This window comes from Lipotes vexillifer, unplaced genomic scaffold (assembly GCF_000442215.2).
Source record: "Lipotes vexillifer unplaced genomic scaffold, Lipotes_vexillifer_v1.1 scaffold524, whole genome shotgun sequence".
In the NCBI taxonomy this organism is placed as follows: Eukaryota; Metazoa; Chordata; class Mammalia; order Artiodactyla; family Lipotidae; genus Lipotes; species Lipotes vexillifer.
The window spans coordinates 1,842,016-1,863,274 of record NW_006774722.1 but is presented as its reverse complement, the minus strand read 5'-3'; the positions used below and the strand labels follow the sequence as shown (position 1 = coordinate 1,863,274).

The 21,259-nt window shown below is 55.7% G+C and overlaps 2 protein-coding genes across 2 annotated transcripts; one reads left to right on the top strand and one right to left on the bottom strand.

Annotated features, from left to right (window-relative positions):
* Positions 1-330: 330 nt before the first annotated feature.
* Positions 331-9,316, top strand: CTSZ (cathepsin Z). Its single transcript, XM_007449465.1, has 6 exons — positions 331-634; positions 1,086-1,249; positions 4,779-4,958; positions 7,381-7,531; positions 7,928-8,090; positions 9,206-9,316. Exons 1-6 carry the CDS (start codon positions 492-494, stop codon positions 9,314-9,316), a joined length of 912 nt encoding a protein of 303 aa, XP_007449527.1. The 5' UTR covers positions 331-491.
* Positions 9,317-10,081: 765 nt separating this feature from the next.
* NELFCD (negative elongation factor complex member C/D) lies at positions 10,082-20,695 on the bottom strand. The gene is made up of 15 exons (XM_007449464.1): positions 20,600-20,695; positions 17,250-17,365; positions 16,912-17,021; positions 15,935-16,044; positions 15,188-15,295; positions 14,550-14,702; positions 14,197-14,327; positions 13,364-13,529; positions 12,935-13,069; positions 12,387-12,526; positions 11,540-11,654; positions 11,110-11,205; positions 10,891-11,031; positions 10,460-10,589; positions 10,082-10,362 (listed from the first exon to the last, which is right to left on the bottom strand). The coding sequence occupies exons 1-15, from the start codon at positions 20,693-20,695 to the stop codon at positions 10,328-10,330; spliced, it is 1,782 nt and encodes a 593-aa protein (XP_007449526.1). The 3' UTR covers positions 10,082-10,327.
* Positions 20,696-21,259: the final 564 nt, after the last annotated feature.

Here is a 21,259-nt window from a genome sequence, read left to right as displayed (position 1 = left end):
GGAAAGTGTCTCTCCAGAAAGGGCCTGGGCCTTCGGGAAGTGGCCTTCAGAAAGCTAGACCAGGGCACAGTCCTGCGGGGAGACCCCCCTGCCCATCCCCGGAGGCCTGGGCCCACGTGGGATGCGGGGAGAGGGGCACCTCTCCAGGGCCAAGGGTCCCAAGAATCCAAGGCTGGGGATGCCCGAGCGTGAATGAGGTCTGACGGATGGGAGGCTCGTGGCTGGTGGCCGGGTCGGGTCTGGGGTCAGCCGAGGCCTGGCGCGTGACCCGAGTCCGGGCGGCGGGCCGGGCGGCCGGGCGGGGCGGGGCCGGGTCACCGGGGGCATCCGCGCGCCCCGCCCCGGGGGAGTGTCCCGCCCGCGCGCAGCCACCTTAAGGGCCGGGCGGGGCGGCCGGGGCGGAGGCTGGCGGAGGAGCTACCGGCGCGGGATCCGAGTTAGGATCCGAGTTGGGATTCGAGTCGGGGTCCGATCGCACCGGCGAGGGAGCCATGGCGTCGTCCGGGCCGGCGCAGCTGGTGCTACTGCTGCTCGTGCTGCCGGCGGGCGCGGCGCGGGCCGGCCTCCACTTCCGCCCGGGCCGCGGCTGCTACCGGCCCCTGCGGGGGGACCAGCTCACCCAGCTGGGGCGCAGGTCGGGGTGGCTGGGGGCAGGGGCTGCCCATCTCCCGGGGCTTCGCGCCCTCTCCCGCCTGGGGGACCCTCCCGCCTCCTTGGGGTGCCAGGAACCAGGACGCCCAGCCTCCCTTGACCTCTGAGGGTCAGGGCCAGCCCCGTTGCTTTGGGGGCGCGCTCTTTCACATTTGTGGGGTTGGACGAGGCGCACCGGTGCAGGAGGCAGGCCAGCCTCGCCGCCCTGGCATTTGGAGCATCGCTGGCGGAGCGGTCTGGTTCCTGCACTGGGGGTGGCGCGTGTGTGCCCTGCCCACTTGAGATTCTGAGCGGGCAGGGGCGTCTCCTGGCTGGGATGGCCCTTTCTCGCTCGCTCTCAGTTTGGGGAGGGGAGAGGGCGCTGGGGAAGGTGCCTGAGCGCCCGACCCCCAGGGGCCCCAGTGCTGATTCCGGTGGTGGTGGTCTGTTCCCAGGACATACCCCCGGCCTCACGAGTACCTGTCCTCATCGGATCTGCCCAAGAGCTGGGACTGGCGCAACGTGAATGGGGTCAACTACGCCAGTGTCACCAGGAACCAGCACATCCCCCAGTACTGTGGCTCCTGCTGGGCCCACGGCAGCACCAGTGCCATGGCGGGTAGGTCGGGGACTGCGGCCCCTCTTGACTGGGCCAGGAGGGCCCGTCCAGCTGCCTTCTTTGTCAGTACCGGCAGCTGCAGCCCAGGGTCCCAGGGGCCTGCAGTTCTGTGCCAGGACTCAGCCTGGCATGGGGCGGTGTCTGCGTCAGGCCTAAGGGAGTGGATGCCCGGCAGTCACAGGACTGAAGACCTGTGACAAACGGCTCCCAGGAGCCTTATCTGTCCCGAAGCTTGTGACCTGGGCTCTTGGGGATCAAACCACAAACTCACCGAACACCCTGCTGGTGTTTGGGTATGCGGAAGTGAAGCTGCTTTTCAGCGTAGTTAATATTTGAAATGAATGCCTGCCCTGGGCTTGGAACATTGAGCAAGGCTGGCCGTTTCCTCATCTGGGCCTTAGCCGCCTGGCTGCAGCGAGGGCGGGAAACCTCGAGGCCAGGAAACCTCAAGGCCGGGGTTGGGGGGCGGGGAGGGATCCGAAGTCAGCGCTGCTCTAGAAGGCTGCTGGGCCTGCCTCGGTAGGGGAGGGAGGGGGACTTCACACCAGCCTGGGCCTTCATTCAGCTCGGGGTTCCGGGACCCTGCAGTCACGCCGGAATCTTTCAAACTCCTGCCCTGTGGCATTGTGTTAAGCCAATGTGTGGCTACCACCCCAGCCTATGCTCGACGTCTCATCCCATTTAAGCCTCCTGGCTGCCCTGTGATTGCTCCCACTTTGCAGATGAGGAAACTGAGGCTCTGGCAGGGAGGTCAGGAGACTAGGCCTTTGTGCGAGTGACAGCCAGGAGCAGAGCGCGGAAGCTGGGCTGTCTTTAGGATGAGGGGTAGGGCTGGCGTCTGGACCCCAGGGCCAGCCAGCTGTACTGGGGGCATCTGGCAGGGTCTCGTGGTGGCCCTGCCCCATCTCTCTTGGGGGCTGGGTTGTACTTCTGACCCTTCAGGAAGGGGGAGGGTGGGGGCGGGTAGGCTGAGCCCCATTTTATTTTGTTTTATTTTATTCAAAAAATTTGTTTTGGCTGCACCCCGCGGCTTGCAGGATCTTAGTTCCCCAACCAGGGGTTGAACCCCGGCCCACAGCAGTGAACACGCTGAGTCCTAACCACTGGGCCACCAGGGAACTCCCTGAGCCCCATTTTAAGGTGTAGGAGCTCTTCTGGGCAGCTGGGGAGGCCCCTGACCGGGATGGAGATGGACAGGGCCCCTGGAGAATGTGGAGCAGAGGCTTAACCACTGGAGCTGCTGGGAGACTTCAGGGGCCCTGCAGGCGGGCAGGCAGGCAGGCAGGCAGGCAGGCAGGGTGTGGGCGGGCCTCGAGCCAGAGGCTCAGGGCTAAGGCCTGGCACTCCCTGGCCTGGAGGAACTGAGAGGGCCTTTGTGGCAGGGGCCTAAGGGTGGGTGGGGGAAGCTGAGAAGGTCACCAGGGGCCCTACCCCCAGGGGAGGGGCCGGGCAGAAGCCTGAGGGATCTTAGGGAGGGAGTCACATGCCAAGATTTGCATCTGCAGAGGAGTGCGGGGGGCGGGCGGCCCTGGAGGGGATGGCGTGTCCCTGTTCCGGAGGTCCGCCCTCCACTTGCTGCAGTGGAGTCTCCCGGGCACACGACTGCTTCTCTCCTCTTGCTCTCCAACCCCTGACGGCCTCCCTGACAGCAGGCATCCTCTTCCTCTTTCACCGAGAAAACAGAAGCCCCCAGAAGGGGACTTCCACGGTGCCTGGCCCAGCCGCCACCTACTGCAGCTGGTCATAGCTCGCCTTCCCTCCCGTCCCCGGCCGTCCAGCGTCTGAGCCCCTGGACAAGGCCATCCCTGCCGATGCTCAGACCTGGCCATCACTGAACCCCACCCCGTCTCCAGCCGCCACCCCACTTCTGGGCTCCTGGAGGGGCCTGCGGTCCCCACCTTCTCCCTGCCAACCCGACCCCCTCCAGTCGCCTGCCAGCTCCTCGCCAAGGTCACCGGCACGGGCCGCCGGGGGGGCAGGTCTGGTGGTTGCCCCTGGGCCTCGCCCCGCCCTGTTGTGCTCGATCAGCCCCTCCCCAAAATGTTTTCCTCGCCTTTAGCCACAGGCCCCCCGGTCTCTGCCTCACCAGCCCCTCCTTCATACCCCCGCTTAACTTCTGGACACTGGGCTCCCCGGCACCCTGCACCTGGACTCGGCCTTCACACACCCCCGCGGGGCACCTCAGACCTCAAGTGCTCCTCTTTTCTGCCACCACCCTCACCCCCAAACCGGTTCTTCCCTGGCCTCCCTGATCACTCCAGGAGATGCCACCCTCCCTCACTCAGGCCCAGGCCCAGAGGCAGCTGGCCTCCTGCTTTCCACCCTCAGAACATCGGGCCGCAGGGCTGCACTCTACCTTACAAGCACCGCTGCGGAGCTGCCGCCCGGTCCGCCTGCCGCTCCCCTGGCGGAGCACCTCAGACCCAGGCCGGGTCCCTTTTCTGTTCCATTTGAAACCCTCCAAGGTTTCAGGCAGATAGAACAAAACCCTGACTTGCCCGCAGAGCCTGCGTAAGCTGGCTCCCTGTTCCGTGTTGGGACCCAGTTTGGACACCAAGAGCTGAAGGACGGGCCGGTTCCCTCAGGCGGGAGGGGTTACTGGGTGAAGCGGTCAGCTGCAGGGTCAGCAAGGCCGGGGAGGAGGCTTGAGCACCCAGCGCGGGCGCGGCAGGAGGCTGCTGAGAAGGAGCTTGGGGAGACCTGCGGGGGCCTGGAGGGCGGGGCTCACCCGCACAAGGGGTTCTGCAGAGGGCTGTCCGCGGAAGAGCACTGGACGGTGCGTCCAGGGGCGCTGGGGGAAGGGCTGGGGCACGTGCTGGTGACGGGCCGTGGGTTCCACAAGCCCGGGGCTGGTCACAGGGCCGCATGTAAAGACCTGTGGGCCCAAGGGCCTAGGAGGTGGCCCCAGGGGTGTAGGGGGCCTGGGGCTGCAGGAGGGAAGGAGGGGGGCGCCTGGAGGGGGCTGCTGGTGGGTGGAGGGCCTGGCCGCTTGCTCGTAGTCATCAGGGAAGGAACAGGCGCAGCTGTGGTGAGTTCTGACCTGGAGGTGGGAACTCGGGATGCGGCCACGAGATGGGAGGCTGCGGAATCCTCGCTCCAGGAGGGCGGAAAGCAAGGTGGCGGGCCCGTGGTAGGGTTGGCTGCAGGGCCCCGCAGGATGCTGTCTGTGCAGGGAAAGGGGGGCAAGGAGCGGGGGGCCATGGCTGCCCTCAGCCGTCCCCAGCTGCCCCGTGGGGTGTGTGGGCCCAGGCGCGTGGGGAGTGAGAGTGGGGTCGCCGACCGGCCCCTAGTCTGGCTCCCCAGTGCCCTGGGGGATCTACCAGCCTTCAGGCGGGACACGCCCGGCCCTGCCCAGATGGAACTTGTAGTGGGGGAAGGGTGGGCATCGGTGCCAGGAAGGGCCCGGGAGGCCTCTCTGGAGAGCAGGGCCCCCAGGGAGCAGGGGAGGGCCCTCCAGAGAGGGATGCGTGGCCCCTGGAGCAGCAGGCAGCGGGGCGGGTGCTGACCAGCATGGGTGCTGCCCCCGCAGACCGAATCAACATCAAGCGGAAGGGGGCGTGGCCCTCCACACTGCTGTCCGTGCAGCACGTGATCGACTGCGGCAACGCCGGCTCGTGCGAGGGGGGCAATGACCTGCCGGTGTGGGAGTACGCCCACCGGCACGGCATCCCCGATGAGACCTGTAACAACTACCAGGCCAAGGACCAAGGTAGGGCCCGCTCATCCCCCAGACGCGCGCGCACACACACACACACATATGTGGCCGGGTCCCTGGGGAAGGGCGGGACGGAGCTGGGAGGCCCCTGCCGCCGTGTGTCTCGTGGGACGGGGTGGGGGACGGTAAAGGTGGGGCCTGGCATCCTTGGTGGGAAGGCCAACAAAAAAGGACTCGGGATGGGGGTCTCCAGCCTGCGTGCCCGGCAGCCAGGCCGGGCCCTGGTGTTTGGGTTTTGACGTGTTGGCATTTTGGTGGTTTCATGGCCCTTTGTAAGGGGAACGCTCATCAAGGGAGGAGTGTTTTCCAGGAGCCGGGTATGGCGAGCAAGCAGGAAGCAGGCGGGCCCGGCCTGGTTCGAGACCCTGGTCCTGGCCGCCTGCATCTGGGTGGATTTGGAGCCGGGGGTGCTGCAGGAACCAGCGGATGCAAGCTGACCTGGGGCCCTGGAGTCGGCACGGTCCTTTCAGGGTGCTCCCCTTGGAAACCCAAGGAAAGAAAAAGTCCAAACCCTAACCCCACAGTGGGTAGTTTTAAGTCACCTGTCTGAGCTCCCTCGTAACCAGAGCAAAGAGCTGAGACCAACTCAAAAGGCCTTTTGAGACAGGAGTGGGGAGGACGGGGTGTGTGTGGGGAGCCTGGGGGGCTTTTCTGCCCCCGCTTCCATCTGTGAAAGGTGTGCTCAGGCCCCTGTACCTTCTGAAGGTGCCATCCCACGCCCACAGGCTGCCCCCGCCTTGCCTCCCAGGCAGTATTGCCCAGCCAGAAGGCATCTCCCCAAACTGGTCCAGTGAGTTGTTGAAGTAATAAATGCAGCAGGGTTCAGAGAACCAAGGAGAGGTGTCCAGGATGAAGGGGAGCAGGGAGGGCCCCCGAGGGCTCAGAATCGGGAACCAGGTGGTCTTCGGAGCCCCGATCCACCCAGAACTGGTCTTGTCTGTCCTCGGCCAGGCCCCTCCAGCCCACCTAGTACAACAGGGCCAGATGGAACTCATCGGCACCTGATTGTTTGCAATAAGTAGTCCTGTCTTTTTTTTTTTTTTTTTTGGCTGTGTTGGGTCTTCGTTGCTGCACGCAGGCTTTCTCTAGTTGCAGTGAGCAGGGGCTACTCTTTGTTGCGGTGTGCGGGCTTCTCATTGCGGTGGCTTCTCTTGTTGCGGAGCACGGGCTCTAGGCGCACGGGCTTCAGTAGTTGTGGCACACAGGCTCAGTAGTTGTGGCTCATGGGCTCTAGAGTGCAGGCTCAGTAGTTGTGGCTTGTGGGCTCTAGAGTGCAGGCTCGGTAGTTGTGGCGCACAGCCTTAGTTGCTCCGCGGCATGTGGGATCTTCCCCGACCAGGGACCAAACCCGTGTACCCTGCACTGACAGGCGGATTCTTAAACGCTGCGCCACCAGGCAAGTTCCAGTAGTCCTGTCTTTGTGTTAGAAAATGTGGCCACAGATCCACCTTTTTTCAGGTTGTCCTGGGCATTTGGTGTCCAAGGGACAAATTAAACCAACAGTTTAGTCCTCAAGGAGTTTAATGTCTTGGGGAAGGAGTCTGGATAGATACAAAACTATAACAGAAATAGGTAATGTGAAAGCAGTAGAAAGTGGTGCCGTGGGCCGAGGTAGGATGGACAAGGTGAGAAGTAATACTGCCTAGGGCCCAGGAAGGATGCAGGAGACAGTGTGGAGTCTTCCAGATCTAATAGCTGCACTTTTTTTTGTGGCCTATTGATAACTTCTCAGACTGAAGTAATAAGAAAATGCTTATTTTTTCCTCAAACGTGGGGAAATAATACAGTCTTATTAAAAGTGAATAATAGGGGCTTCCCTGGTGGCGCAGTGGTTGAGAGTCCACCCGCTGATGCAGGGGACGCAGGTTCTTGCCCCGGTCCGAGAAGATCCCACATGCCGCGGAGCGGCTGGGCCCGTGAGCCATGGCCGCTGAGCCTGCGCGTCCGGAGCCTGTGCTCCACAACGGGAGAGGCCACAGCAGTGAGAGGCCCGCGTACTGCAAAAAAAAAAAAAAAAAAAAAAAAAGTGAGTAATACATAGCTAACAATGCAATCTTATTAAAAGTGAATAATTTAATTACACTCTATTCTCAGCTGTATTGTGCAAAGGCCTTTCTCCCAGCTTTAAAGGAAAAGTGGAGCTTTTGAGCACCTACTATGTGCTAATTAACACGTTTTTGAGCGCCTACTATGTGCTAATTAACGTTTCTTTCCACCGAGGCCTGGGGAAAGGCTTTTTATAACTCCTGCAGCTGGAAGAAGAGGGTAATTAAACACCCGAGGGCAAGAAGATTTCCATTATTAGCTGATGGATGGAGCATTCAGTTAGAAAAGTGGCATTTGGGTCTGGGCATGCTACTTTGTTCAGGGGTTAACAGGGAAATGGCCTCACGCTGACTTTCCGTGCTGTCCCCAGAGTGTGACAAGTTTAACCAGTGTGGAACATGCACTGAATTCAGAGAGTGCCATGTCATCAAGAACTACACCCTCTGGAAAGTTGGCGACTACGGCTCCGTCTCCGGGAGGGAAAAGATGATGGCAGAAATCTATGCGAAGGGCCCCATCAGGTGAGGAGCTTTGAGACCCCTGCCCGCGGAGGGCGTGCACGCTTCCAGTAAACAGGACCCGGGTGATTTTCACCCCTTTCCTTCTGGCCAACTTTACGCACAAGGCTGGAGACACAGCTGCCACGTGAGTTTTCTCAAAAGTAAAGCTCAGTAGCCCATGTGCCCCTCCTAGGATTATTGTGAGGGAAGGACACATCCATGGACAGCTCCCAGAGTGTAGCCAGTGCTCTGGGGCGGCTGGTACAGCTTCAGTAGGGAGGACACCAGGTGAGTAACTACAGAAGTTTGGGCAGAATCATCAGGTGCGCGTTATCTGAGTTGGATCCACACGGCTCTTCCTAACGATGGTCAACGATGGCCATTGAAAGCGCTCATTCTTTCCCTGCTTGCTCTCAGCTGCGGTATAATGGCAACGGATAAGATGTCTAACTACACCGGTGGCATCTATGCTGAATACCACGACAGGGCCTACATAAACCACATAGTCTCCGTGGCCGGCTGGGGTGTCAGCCATGGGACGGAGTACTGGATCGTCCGGAATTCGTGGGGCGAACCATGGGTAAGACATTTCCACTGCGACTCCTCTCACTTGGATGGTTCTGGGGGTTTTGTAGCTGAGAACCGCGGCTCTGAGCAGAGGGGCTTCAGGCTCCAGACACGTGGGGTGAGGTCCTTCTGTGCTGCACGGGGGCTGTCCCCGTCCTGTGCCTCGCAGCGCGTTTAGCAGCATCCCCGGCCCCTACCCGGTAGATGCCAGATGCTCCTCCCCGCTCCCCAGCTGTGACAACCAGAAAACGTCTGCAGACATTGACAGATGTCTCCTGAGGGGAATGGGGGCTAAGAAATGCTGCTTTAGAAGTTTCCGTTTAGCTAGCTTTTATTCCTTTACAACCATCTCATTCTTTTTCTTGCCATACTTTCGGCTCTCCTAAGTAATACTGTGGAGTTTCTTCAAAAATACTTTTTGAGTTGAGTCAAAAACCCAGGGGAATTAAATTAACTGCCAGAATTTTCCTTTCTAAGACCTAGTATTAACCATTAACAGCTGAAGACACAAATTCATTGTTATGAAATCAGGGAAGGTGATTTTTTTTTTTTTTTTTTTTTTTTTTGCGCCCCGGGGCCTCCCTCGCATCCTCAGCGGATGAGCGAGGGTATAGGAAGTGTTGCGGAGCACAGGCTCCGGACGCGCAGGCTCAGCGGCCATGGCTCCCGGCCCCAGCCGCTCCGCGGCACGTGGGATCCTTCTGGACCGGGGCATGAACCCGTGTCCCCTGCATCGGCAGGCGGACCCTCAAATACTGCGCCACCAGGGAAGCCCAGGGAAGGTGATTTATGTCGAAGTGATGAAATGTCAATATTTTTTATTAAACTACTATAAATGGGGATATTAATAGGTAGTCGAGTCATCTGGTCTAAAGAGTCGATCAACATTTTAGTTAATTAGCTCTCGGCATACAGGGCCATGCACCCCTCGTGTTGAATATTAACCAAGTTGGATATTTCACAAAAGCTATTTCCGAACAGGGGTCCCAGGAAAGGGAAGGGGCAGCCGAGCGGGTGGCTGGGACGCTGCAGGCCCCCTGAGCCTGAGGCTGAGTGAGGAGGGGAGGGGGTCAGTCTATGCAGAGAGCAGACAGGATCTGAGCTGACGCACGGTCCCACTCCTCACAGGGTGAGCGGGGCTGGATGCGCATAGTGACCAGCGCCTACAGAGGTGGCAAGGGTGCCAACTACAACCTTGCCATCGAGGAGAACTGCACGTTTGGGGACCCCATCGTTTAAGGCAGACGTCTCCAGAGGAGCGGCTCTTAAAGAAATTGTCGCATGAGCCGTAACCAGAGAGGATCCCACCTTCATGGGCACTGGGGTGGTACTGCCGTGGTTTGAAGGAACTGGGGGTTGGCAGCCACATATGTGATGGCCGGTGACAGCCCTGGGCGCCCAGGAGGGATGGCCGCCGCGATGCCGCACGGGCTGAACGCGTTCCCGGGGGATGGGAGTCGCCGGGGGGACGACCCAGCACCTGCACAGGACGGCTTCCTGCCGGGAGGACGGCAGCGCACCATCTACCTGGAGAAGCGTGATCCACCAGGCGGTGAATGATGTGACCTCCGTTTTCTTCAATAAATCATTTGGCAACTGTGGTCTGTGATGTATTTAAGAGGTGGAACATTTCAGACTTGTCATCACCAGTTCCTCTGTCACCCTGAGAAATCGATGGTAGGGCCGAGGGGGGATGGCGATCTCAGGTTGCCCAAGGGATGAATAAAATGCACACTTCACACCAGAACTGAATCTGAGTGCTTTATTTACACACGAAAACAACATTAACACCGGGACCTACACCTTCCAACCGCAGAAGGGCTTTTTATTTGTTCTCGGAAAATGAAAGCAATTGCAATAATATGAACTAACCAATGGAGCCTTGTGAGAAAACTTAAACCAACTCTGAAAAGAGTTCATCTAAGCCTCTCAGTTTCTGAATTTCCACCACCCCCGGGGCTGACAGTTGGCTACATCCCAAGAGGTAACGGGAACCTAGTTCCGCTACTGGGGGAAATGAATACTGTCAACAGGACCTGGGGGCAGCCCTGGACTCACGAGGAGAGGGGACTCTTCCTAATAGCCGTTACACTGCTAACAGCTTCCTTTGTAAAACAGTTCTCCACCTCCTCCCGCCACAGCCCATTTCCAAGAGGCTGCCTGGGCCTCTTCAGCGACAGCTTCTGGAAAGGGCTTTCCCATGGTGGGTCTCCTGGAATGCTCTGCTCCAGCTCTGGAGGATGCTCTGAATCAGTTCACCAAGATGAAGTTAGACTTGCAGTGAGCTTTAACCAACAGAAGGGAAACAGGCACTGGGTTAGAAACAGGAGGGAAACAATGACATTGAAAACTGCAGCCAAGAGACGCTCACGCCAACCCTACCTATAAACTCCGTCACAGGGTCGTGTTCCCCTTCTGTTTTAATGGTGCCGGCGATGCTGTCGTTCTCCAGGATAGGAAGGAAAAGCTGCACGAAGTCAGAGGTGTAGGGGGGCGCGATGACATCGAGCACCTACGGGGAGCACAGCCTGTGAGCGGCTCCGACTACCAGTCAGACGGCAACAGTGCGGCGAGACCCCTCCCCCAACCCCCGCCATTCTGCTTCCTGCCGACAATCTCCGACATTAAGACGCCCAGGGGCCAGGCAGGTAAAACACTGTTCCTGCAGGTAGGAGATGCCTGGTAGACTGGCATCCGTGTCACTGTCATCACCGTGACCATCCGACGGCACAGCTCCCGGAGTGCGGTACCAGATGACTACATCAAGCCAAGGAGGGCGCTGCCGGGGAAAGCGGTAACCGGCGCGCGCTGACCTCAGTCACAAAGTGGCGAATGAGGGAGATGTCGGTGTCCAGCTTCTCCAGACACTTGCGGATGTAACTGACCACGGGGAGCACGTAGCCCCGGCTCAGCAGGTGCACCATCCTGTCCAGGAGGGTCTTCTTCAACTCGAGCTGCACGGGCGGGGCGACAAGGCTGAGAAAGGGGCCGCCTTCCCGCTGTGCAGCCCAGCCCGAGGGCTGCCCGCTCACCTGCTCCATCACGTCCAGCTGGGAGTGCTCTGTCTCGAAGAGCTTCACCAGCAGCTGCAGGACCTGTGGGTGGAGGAGCTGGTGGCAGGTGCTGATCTACAAAGAGGCCAAAGGGAGCCGCCCTGAGCGCTACGGCTGGGCCTCTGGGCTCCCCGCCAGCCCCAGAGAACCGTCACCAAAGACAGCTCGTGGCTGAGGACGGCGGGCCCAGCACTCGGCCCGGGGCCGGCCAGCCTCTGACCCATTCCTCATCCTTTCAGGGACACTTGATAAAAACGGAGAGATCTGTGGAGTCAACGAAACTAGCTCCTTAAAAGGAAACTCCTCGTTTAGAACAGAAATAACCAGCTCCGGAAGGACTGCCTTCTGAAGGCGGGGAACAGACGTGCGGGAGCCTCGGACCCGGAGCTGGGGGGTCCGCAGCCCCTACCTCGTCCAGCAGTGCCAGGTGCACCGGGGTGTGGTCCGTCTGCAGCTGGAAGTACCTCGGCTCTGACACAGTCCAGTCCACCCACTTCAGCACACCCATGGCCACCACTGGAAACCTACAGGTAAACAAGGGAGAACGCTTCCTTTAAACAAAATTTTCTAAAGGGCAAACACCAAAACAAACACCACCAACTCAAGCCAGCCCGTCAACCCACTCTACAACGTGCTCTGCCAGGGAGACACGATGAGCTGAGAACAGGCTGACGAGACCAGCACCCTCTCAAACGCGCTGCTCGAGAACCCGAATCCCACGCTCAGCTGACTTGGGACCAACTTTGCTGGTTTGAAAGGAAAAGACCATTCATGCAACACTCCATGAGCTTGGTGGACTGGGCTGAAGCTTACTTTTATTTAGCAAACCCTTTCTTTGTCACTAGTACAAATTAATGGAGGAAGATTCAAAAGCCTAAGAGGACACCCCTGTGTGTCAGCTTTTCTAGTGAATGCTTATTTAAATAACTGGCATGACACCCACCATTTCTGTCTAGGTGATACTTTGTTGGTCTAACTTTTACTGTAAATAGAGCCTCTCCTTCAAGTCAATTTTTGTAATTCTGGTTGGTCTTCCTTTTTCTTAGTCTAATTTGCAAACGGACTTCTGGCAAGTAAACACCTGAAAATTACTCATGCTGCTAGAACAGTTTAAAGTGCTCGCTCTCTATTTACGAAAGGGAAAATAAATACGATGAATAGGTATCTCTGAATCTGTTTTATTTTTTGAGCTTTTAATACGAAAGCTCAAACCCCTCCTCCCTGGAGAATCAGGGTTAGAACCTCCACGTGCTCACCTGATACACTGGTAGAGGGTGCTCAGCTCGGCCACAAGCTCAGACGCCCCTTTGTTCTCATTGCAACACAAGTTGTGAACAGTCTCAACAGCTTTCGATGTTGACTTCAGCTCGTCTTTATTGATGCTGACTCGCTTGTTCTGAAAACACATGAAGTTGGTGAATCCCGACGGTGCCCGCATCCTTGCAGTCGGGGTAACCTGGCCTCGGCCCTTCTCTCTGCAAACCCCCGTCCCTGTCTCTGAAGTGTCCCCGTCACACAGCGAGACCGTCCGCCAGGGAGACCGGCATCCGTCGGTGGCTTAGGGAATCGGTTTTGTTTCTTTAGCCACACTTCAAATTACAGTTTAAATTAGTATCATAGATGCTGTGCACCTTTCCTTGAGACATTTAGCACTTTGACTTATTTTATGCAGAAAAACTAGAAAAGACATTTCTGACACTAGTTGGGCCCGTGATTCCCTGCAGCCAAAATTCCCAAATAACACCACAGAGAGGAGGTTTCTGGCTCCCTAAAAAACTCCATGAGTTCTCAGAACTGACAGTACCTTCTTCCAGGTCTCCACCACGCTCGCTGCGTATGCTAAGATGTGGATGTACTTGTGCTTGTGGTCCTGGTTGATCCTGGCCCCTGGTTTAAAGAGTGACTGCATGAACAGGTCCAGGAAGGCCGGCACCCGGATCTGAAGAGAAACACACAAACACACTGAAAAGGAACACAGGAGTGAGATGGCAGGTAAGTCCACACGCACCCACGGCAGGAGGGCCCACTCACATCCACCGCTGCCTGTGCTTCAGGGTGTGTGAGGGCCGAGGATGTGATGAGGAAGGACCAGGGAGAGGACAGAGACATTTCAATAGGAATGTGCACTCGCTGACTTCAGAGAATTAAAAGGAACAACAACTTTCCAAAAGAATATACTTCCGATAGGCACTGAGGGTGTCCCATCTTAAGGTTAAAATGAAAAGCAACTTACGAGTTCAACAGGAGGCGGGTCCATGCTTGTAAACATCTTGAACAGGACTGTGATGTCGGCCGGATTCAGGGCTCCCTTGGACAACATAGCCCCAAGGGCCTGACACGCCCGGGGGTAGGAGGCAGCTGTGCCCAGTGCGAGCGTGATCTGACTGGCGTCATGGCCTCTTGATGAAAAAAAAAATAATCGTACATCCCATCATTGATGAGGAGGCGCCCTGTCCTGCCCTCTCCTTCCTTCTCTCTCCTTTTCCTTCCTTCCTTTCAGATTTATACTTTGAACTGTTGGGGTCCCTTTGTTTTTTCATATTTCTCTCATCCACTGGTACGTTTACTAACTGACCCATGAAAGCAACATTTAGAGCTAACTGGGAAAGAATGGTTCAGTACAGCTCAGAGGCTTCCTAAAAGGAACCACGCACTTTTTAGGGATCTTCAGACTCCATTAGTAGACAATAAAGCTAACAGGGGCTAGTTTTGTTCTGTAAGATATGGACCACAGTCTAACCATCAGACTACTAAAGAACTATCTCAGGACTGCTGCCATGTGCCATTGATGAATCCCAGTATATTGGGAGTTTAGGTTCATAAATACAGTTAGGTTCATAAGTACAGTGAATTCAACGATAAGCAAATCGTTTACCAAATATTCATCGAAGCAGAACTTTACGAAGCAAGCTCTCTTCACGTATTTAAAATTAGCCCGACTTTTTCAGCTCTACTGGATAAAAGCAAGTTTACCTAGCTGTCAAAAACAGGAGGACGTAGAGTCTTTGGTTGTGGACACAGGGCAATGTGGTAGGGGCGAGAGCGAGCTGACAGGCAGCCTCTCACCTCTCCTGGGCAAAGCGCTGGACCTCCTGTGCGGCCCTGCGCACGGCCGAGCCCCCCTGCTCCTCCTGGGCCAGCACGGACATCAGGGCCTGGGCGAACAGGTACGTGTGCTCCCCGTGACACACCATCTTCTGGAAGACGGCAGGGAGACAGTGTGTGGGGTTCAGGACCACAGCAATGACAAAGGCAGACAGAAGAGTCGGACTCCGACAGTTCTGCACACAAGTCCCCACCTGGGAAGGTGCCCTGCGACCCACACATTCTCCACAGTAAAGAGCATTTCCCATTAGAAGATGCTGGCCCCCCGCGAACGGCCTCCTCCTAATCTGAGCCACATCAAGTAAAGCGCTTACAGCAAACTCAGGGAGATTCTTTTCGAGGTTTTCTTCGCCTCCGTCCAAAATCGTAGCTAGAGAGGTACGAAGCACTCTAGAAAACACCTCCAACTGCTGGCAGGCCGTGGACACGCTGGTGATCTCCCCTTGGTATCCTGCATCGGAAATAAGCTGCAACACGGAAGTAAGCCAAACACAGTGCTGACGAGCCGTGGCCCTGCGCCCACAGGAAGGCGGCCGCTGGCCGGGCCTGAGGTGAGGAGGGACGGGCACTGGTCGCGGGTCTCAAACTTCTGCTCGGGTCCCCGCTTCACCACTAACTAGGCTGGTGGTCCCAGTCAAGCCCCCACCCTTGACTCTTCGTGTGTGAGACAGAGGACATGGACCAGGCGCTCTTAGAGGCTCCTCTCCCAACACAAGGCTTTGTCCCCTGTTCCTGCCCAATCCTAAAACACGGTCCACTCGATCCCAAAACATACGAAGTCTATGCTTTTCTTTCTCGATGTTTATGACTTACTAAAGTGAAACGATGAAAACCTTTACAAATAAAGCACGTAGGATCTTTTCAAAGGACACAGACCAACAACCAACCAAGTCAAAATCACCCTCATTCATAAATACTTTCATCTTTTCTCGGACTCTAGGACTCTTCCTACCTTAACAGTGAAGTTCAACATCAAACAGTCTGGGTGGGCTTCAGCCAGTTTGTAGAAAAGGTCTCTCCACGTGGTATGTGCAATCATTTGTTCAAGCCAAGCGGGGGTCTGACAACAAGCAAGCAAACAGCAAAGTAGGAGGCCTAGCTTTTGCCTCAGTGAAGGTGACGTCGTGTCAGCAGACACAGCAAGAGCCCCTGGGCTCCTGGCTCTGCCGCGGTCCCCTACACGGGAGGAGGCAGGCCCCGGGCTGCTGAGACTGCTTGGTGGCCGGGCGGCTGAGCCCGAGCCCCGAATGCCCCCGCAGCGTGTGGAAGCTCCAGCCCCTCACGAGAAGGCACTGAAAGGCGCTTCCTGGGGCGCCTGAGGCTAGGGGCCGCATCACACGCGCCGACTCGTGGCGCGCTGGCTGCACGCCCTCAGCAGAGAGAGGCAGGCGGTCTCGTCCATCACCACATGCAGCGGCCCCAGAAATGTGTCCCCTGCTCTCTGGCTGTGCGACTGACGGAGCCGGGGCGGCCCTGAGTCCACCTCACACCCAGCGCCAGGCACTCTGAGCGCACGAGATCTCCCTGCCCCGAGCAGAGCACTTAACAGGACATTTGGACTCTGTGCAAGTTCGGGCTCACCCCGATTTCTGCCCCCAACTCTCATGTGACTGACACAGCGCGCCACGCTCCACCATGAGGCGGAGTCAGCAAAGGACTCTGAGGAGCTGGGAGTCCAAACGCCAAGACGGCCCCTCACCTCTCCCTCTTCAGTAAAGATAGAATCTGCTTTGCGGGGGTCGAAGTGTTTGATCAATAAACTCTTCAGATGATTCTCCACAGTTTCCTGAACCTGCACTGGTTCAACCCCTGCAAGAAGATGAAGAGGCCACAAGATGGAAAATGGCGACATCCCTCAATTCGCTGCGGTATTTTAGAAAGAGGAGACAGATCAAAAGTTCACGTGCAAATCAAATATCACAGGACTGCTTCTGACCACCTAGGATCTGGGGCCTCTTGTAAAAATCAATATTACTCATATTCGATGGCAAGACCCAAAAAAAGAGTCCAGGGCAAAACACACAAGGATGCTTGTTTACGTGGAAAGGACAGTGACATCTTCGAAGCCTCGCTAGGAACAAGGACAAATTGCCAAAATGGAAAACATCCCCCCCTCCGCCATGGAAGAACAGAGCAGATGCCAGCCAAGGGGCACACTCATGTGTGATGACCGTGACAGCAGGGAGTCAACTCGTTTACGGGCAGCACCCACTCCACGATGTCATCTGTACTCAGCACAGAGGATTTACAGTAAGGCTCTACTTGGATCATATTAGCTAAAAGCCATAATCATGCCCAGTCCTAAATTAGCCATCATTTCTGCTTGCTATAAGAGGCCTCTTAAAAATGACACACTGGACATGCACTGTATAATCCTCTAGTTCTGCGACACGGTAGGGAAAACAGCTCAATGAGAATCCCATTTGCGGGTTATCTGTAAACCTCAATTATTGAATCAAAGATAAAAACCAAGCCGATGAAAATGGGTAAGAAGTTCAGTTCTCACTGACAGAGGTGTTAAAAACCAGGAAAACAAACAAACAAACAAACAGAAAGAACCAGGAAAACAAAGAAGGCCTTTCCAGTTTATCAGCATGATAATGACCCAGCGGTTCTGTACTGTGTTCTGTAAAGGTCCGGCTGGGGAAGGGCCAGGACCCCGCCCCCACAAAGCACCTGTCTGAATGAGCCACTCGGCCAGCAGGTTGACGGTCTGGGCCACAGCAGTGTAGTTCTCTGACAAGAGCTGGATAACGTTCTCTGGAGACCCTCCCGCCTGAAAATACCTAGGAAAGAGTAACAAACAAGCTGTGACACACAAATGGACGCAGATGGGCATGGGGATGGACAGCCGTGGCAGGGTGAGGAGGAAGACAGGTTATTCAGGCTTCTAAAGTGGGGGGACCCCTAGAGGCCTTCCATTCCCGTGCCGCATTCTTCTGAATTTCACGTATCATCTTTTGGGTCTATTACACAACTTTCTCCTCCCAGTGCAAACAACCTTGCTCACATACCTCTTTAGAGTGTTAAAGATGGAGGGTTCCATTATATAATCCCGGGTAGAAAATTTATGTAGGCATTCTTGCTGGACCTCGGCATCATCTTCTCCCTCTCCATAATCATCCTCCTGCTGTTGGCAAAAAGAGCCAGGCTGTTCTTCATTACTACAAATATCCTGCAATCTCACCTTAAACCCGTATAACGCTGTCCATGCCAAAAGTGTTCCACGGACTTCCCTGGTGACGCAGTGGTTACGAATCCGCCTGCCAATGCAGGGGACACGGGTTCGAGCCCTGGTCTGGGAGGATCCCACATGCCGCGGAGCAACCGAGCCCGTGCACCACAACTACTGAGCCTGCGCTCTAGAGCCCACAGGCCACAACTACTGAAGCCCATGCTCCACAACAAGAGAAGCCACCGCAACAAGAAACCCGCGCACCGCAATGAAGAGGAGCCCCCACTCACCGCAACTAGAGAAAGCCCGTGCGTAGCAACAAAGACCCAATGCAGCCCAAAATTAATTAATTAATTTTTAAAAAAAGTTCAACGTATGTCATTTCATTTGACTTTCACAACAATCTCCGGAAGTATGCTGGACAAGTAATGTGAGTGGCTAAGAAAACGGAATCCAGAATCATATCAAGTGAGATTGTATCGCGACTCCACGCTGGCAAACTTGTGTATGTGGTCATACAAGTTACCGCATCTCATACAAGACACCTCACCTGGGCATCCATTTCTTTTCTACTGAACAAGGACAACAATAGGACCTACTCCCATTTGGCTGCTGTGAGGATTCCAGGAGCTAATTTTTGGAAGAGCCAAGCACAGCACCTGACATTTAGTGTGAGTTCAGTAGGTGTCAGCTACTATTACTGTCTTCACTGTTACTATTTCATATGTGCCACGCATGGAAGGCTTTCCAACAAAGACTGAGGAAGCGATTCTTGAAGGCATAAGCCATCCATTTGCTGTCAGAAAGTGAAGCTCACTGGCTTGCCTCAAATCAGCAGGCCTGCCTGGATACTAGTCCCTGTTCTACACGGCAGCGACCTTAGGCAAGTCGCTGAATCTAAGGGCACAACAGGATGATGACGTGATGACAGTGGACTGAATGACCCCAAGGTCTGTCCAGCTTTAACGCTGTTACCAACAAGCAGATGCTTTTTGAACACTCACTATACAGGAAACCTAAGAAACTGTAAGACAAGAGATGGCTTTTTCTGCTGAAGGAGTTTACAGACTAGTAACTGCCCCTAACATAATGGGGTAAGAGCTAGGCCAGAGATCAGCAAACTATGGCCCAGGGCCAAATCCATCCTCCTTTTGTCTTTGTAAATAAAGCTTTATTGGAACACAGCCACACAGCCCCCTTTTTAAAAACATATTGTCTATGCCTGCTTCCCCCCTATAAAATGGGCAGAGTGGAGCTGTGACAGAGACCTGCAGAGCCAACAATATTTATTATCTGGCCCTTTCCAGAATAGCTTGCCCACCCCTGATGCAGACTTACATCCTGAAAGCAGTGCTCTGGGAGAAGGAACATGATTCCTTCACTATGGAGACCGGGGAGTCTTCTCTCAGACCTTATTTGAGTGGGAGCCTCGAGCAAGGCTTGTGAAGGAAGGCCGGCCTTTGCCCCAAGAGGCATCCTTGGGTGTCTGGATTCTCGGGCTTCTACCCTGGGCACTCATCTTTTCCACTAAATCTTCTCCTGGGTCATGCCACTTCCCTGCTCATAAATCTAGAATTTAGCCTAGATCTCTCTCTCTCTCAAGCTCTAGACTCAAGCATTCAACTGTCTATTCTCACTTCCATTCACATGTCCCACTAGTACGGCAAACTCATTAGATTCCAAACTGACCTCCTCTTTTCCCTCTAAACAGATCTGCTTCCTACAACCCATGCTTTTGTAAAGGACTCCATCATCTCTACCTGTTACCTTAAACTCACAAACCTAGAAGAGGTCTTCAATTTCTGCTCCCACATCCGGTCCAAAGACCCATCAATTCTCTCTCTCCCACACGTCTAACCAACTTGGCCCTTCCTTCCCGCTTTCCCTCTGCCCTTCCTTATTTTGGGCATGCTCGCAGTTGCAATGGTCCCCCAGTGGCGTGGTCTCATTCCTTCCTTTCAGTCACCTTTCACAATGATGCCACCATGACCTTAATAAGCCACAAATCTGATGTCTCTTTCTTGCTTAAAGTTTCCTATCTCCCTCAGAAAAGACATCCAGGCTCCAGCAGGACTTCAACCTCCTGCTCGCTTGCCTCCGCAGTGTCGTCCCGCGGCACTCCCCACTGGCAAGCTGCAGCCGGACTAAGCTATCTGCACTTCAGTACCCCTTAGCTTCTGTCATCTGGGCTGAATGTCACAGCAGCCTCCTTACACATCTTCCTGCCTCCCCCAAATCCACCCACCATGGGGTTAAGTGAACAGAATTTGGGTCACAGAAATTGATCTTCCACTGACTGAAAATCCAGCTCGTGCCACCCTTCCTGTCACCTTTCTTGACTTTCTCTCTATCCTCCTCATGGAGTCAAAGTTAGAGTGAACGTGAAATGAACATCTAGTCCACCCTCTCATCAGAGAGAGCCTATCAGAGTCAGTGGGCCAAATCGGGATCATGCTTAAAGTTCCGCAAACGTGAGGCTCCCCAGCCTCCTGTCTGTGGGCGTCTAGGCCTGGCTCTGCCATCCCTAACTGCTTAAGCAAAGGCTAACAACTGGAGTGCTCAATTTATAAAATGAAGCCACTCGACTGGACGGCCCTTAGATATGCCCTAGTTGTAACGCGCTGTGCCCGGAAGGCTTCGGTGGTCCGGCGGTTTGCTGGAGTCGAGATGGAGACAAAGGAACTAAGTGGGATCCCCATTCCTTCATGTATGAGTTTCATGACCTTGGGCAGGTCACTAGGTCCTCCCGTCTCACTTTCTTCATTTACAAAATGAGCAGAGTTAACACCCAACTCAGTATCTTGAGCGTGGAATGAGATGATGCATGAAAGCACCTAGCCGGAACAGATTTTCAATTAGCTAAATCTGACTCTATCTCTCCACTCTAAGCCTCCAACACCCTGGAATGATCCAACACGTGAAGCTTAGAGTGTCACTCCCTGCCCCTAACTCTTGAACAAGTCATGCTTTTCAGCAGCTCTCAAAGGCCCTTCAGAACCCACTGCTTCCACCAGACAACTAACCACACAGGCCTCCTTTCAGCTCCTGGAACACAGCGCCCACCTTTGCATCCCTGTACCCCGACTTCAATGCCCTCAGTGCCCCGCCAGCCCCTTTCAACGGGGCACGCCCCACTCCAGGCTTTCTTCCTTCAAAATATCACTTCAGTATGTTCCCAAAACACCTAACCTTGACTGTTGTTAAAAGGCAGGTTCCTAGGCTCCCCTCCAAACCAGCTCCTCCCAGGCCCCAGGGGAGGGGCCTGGGAAGCTGGGTTTCAAACATCACTGCAGGTGGGTCTTTAGATGAGAATTAGGTTGGGGTCCCCTGGCCGAGCGACTGCGCCCAGTTCCTACTGGGCAACCCCTGGCTTCAGGGGAGAAGGTTCTGAGCCTCCCTCAGCTTCCGCAGCAAACCCTTGAAGGTCAAGGATGGACGATCCTTTCCTCCTCACTCAGGCCAAGGACTGATTGCATCAGCCAGAGCGCCCAAGAGTATGGTTTACAAACAGTAAAGCACATGTGCGAAAGTCCAAGTTCCACTTTTCCCCCTCATGATGCTGAGTTGGATTGTTTTAAAGATTTTGGCTACTTTTCACACTGTGTGTCTGGGCCCAATCCTCCACCTTCGAGGTGGTGTCTGACCCTCCCGGCGGGGCTAGGAAGTCCCAGGACCCGGCCCCCGAGGCCGCCCCAGGGTGGTCGGAAGGTCAGCTCGGGTCACGACTGGGGGGCGGTGCCCCAGCGGCCGGAGCCCGTCACTGGGAGGGACCGGGTCCTCGTCACGCATCACCGTCCAGGGCCCCACGAGAGGCCGCGCGCCCGGGGGGTGGTCGAGCGGCGGGAGGGG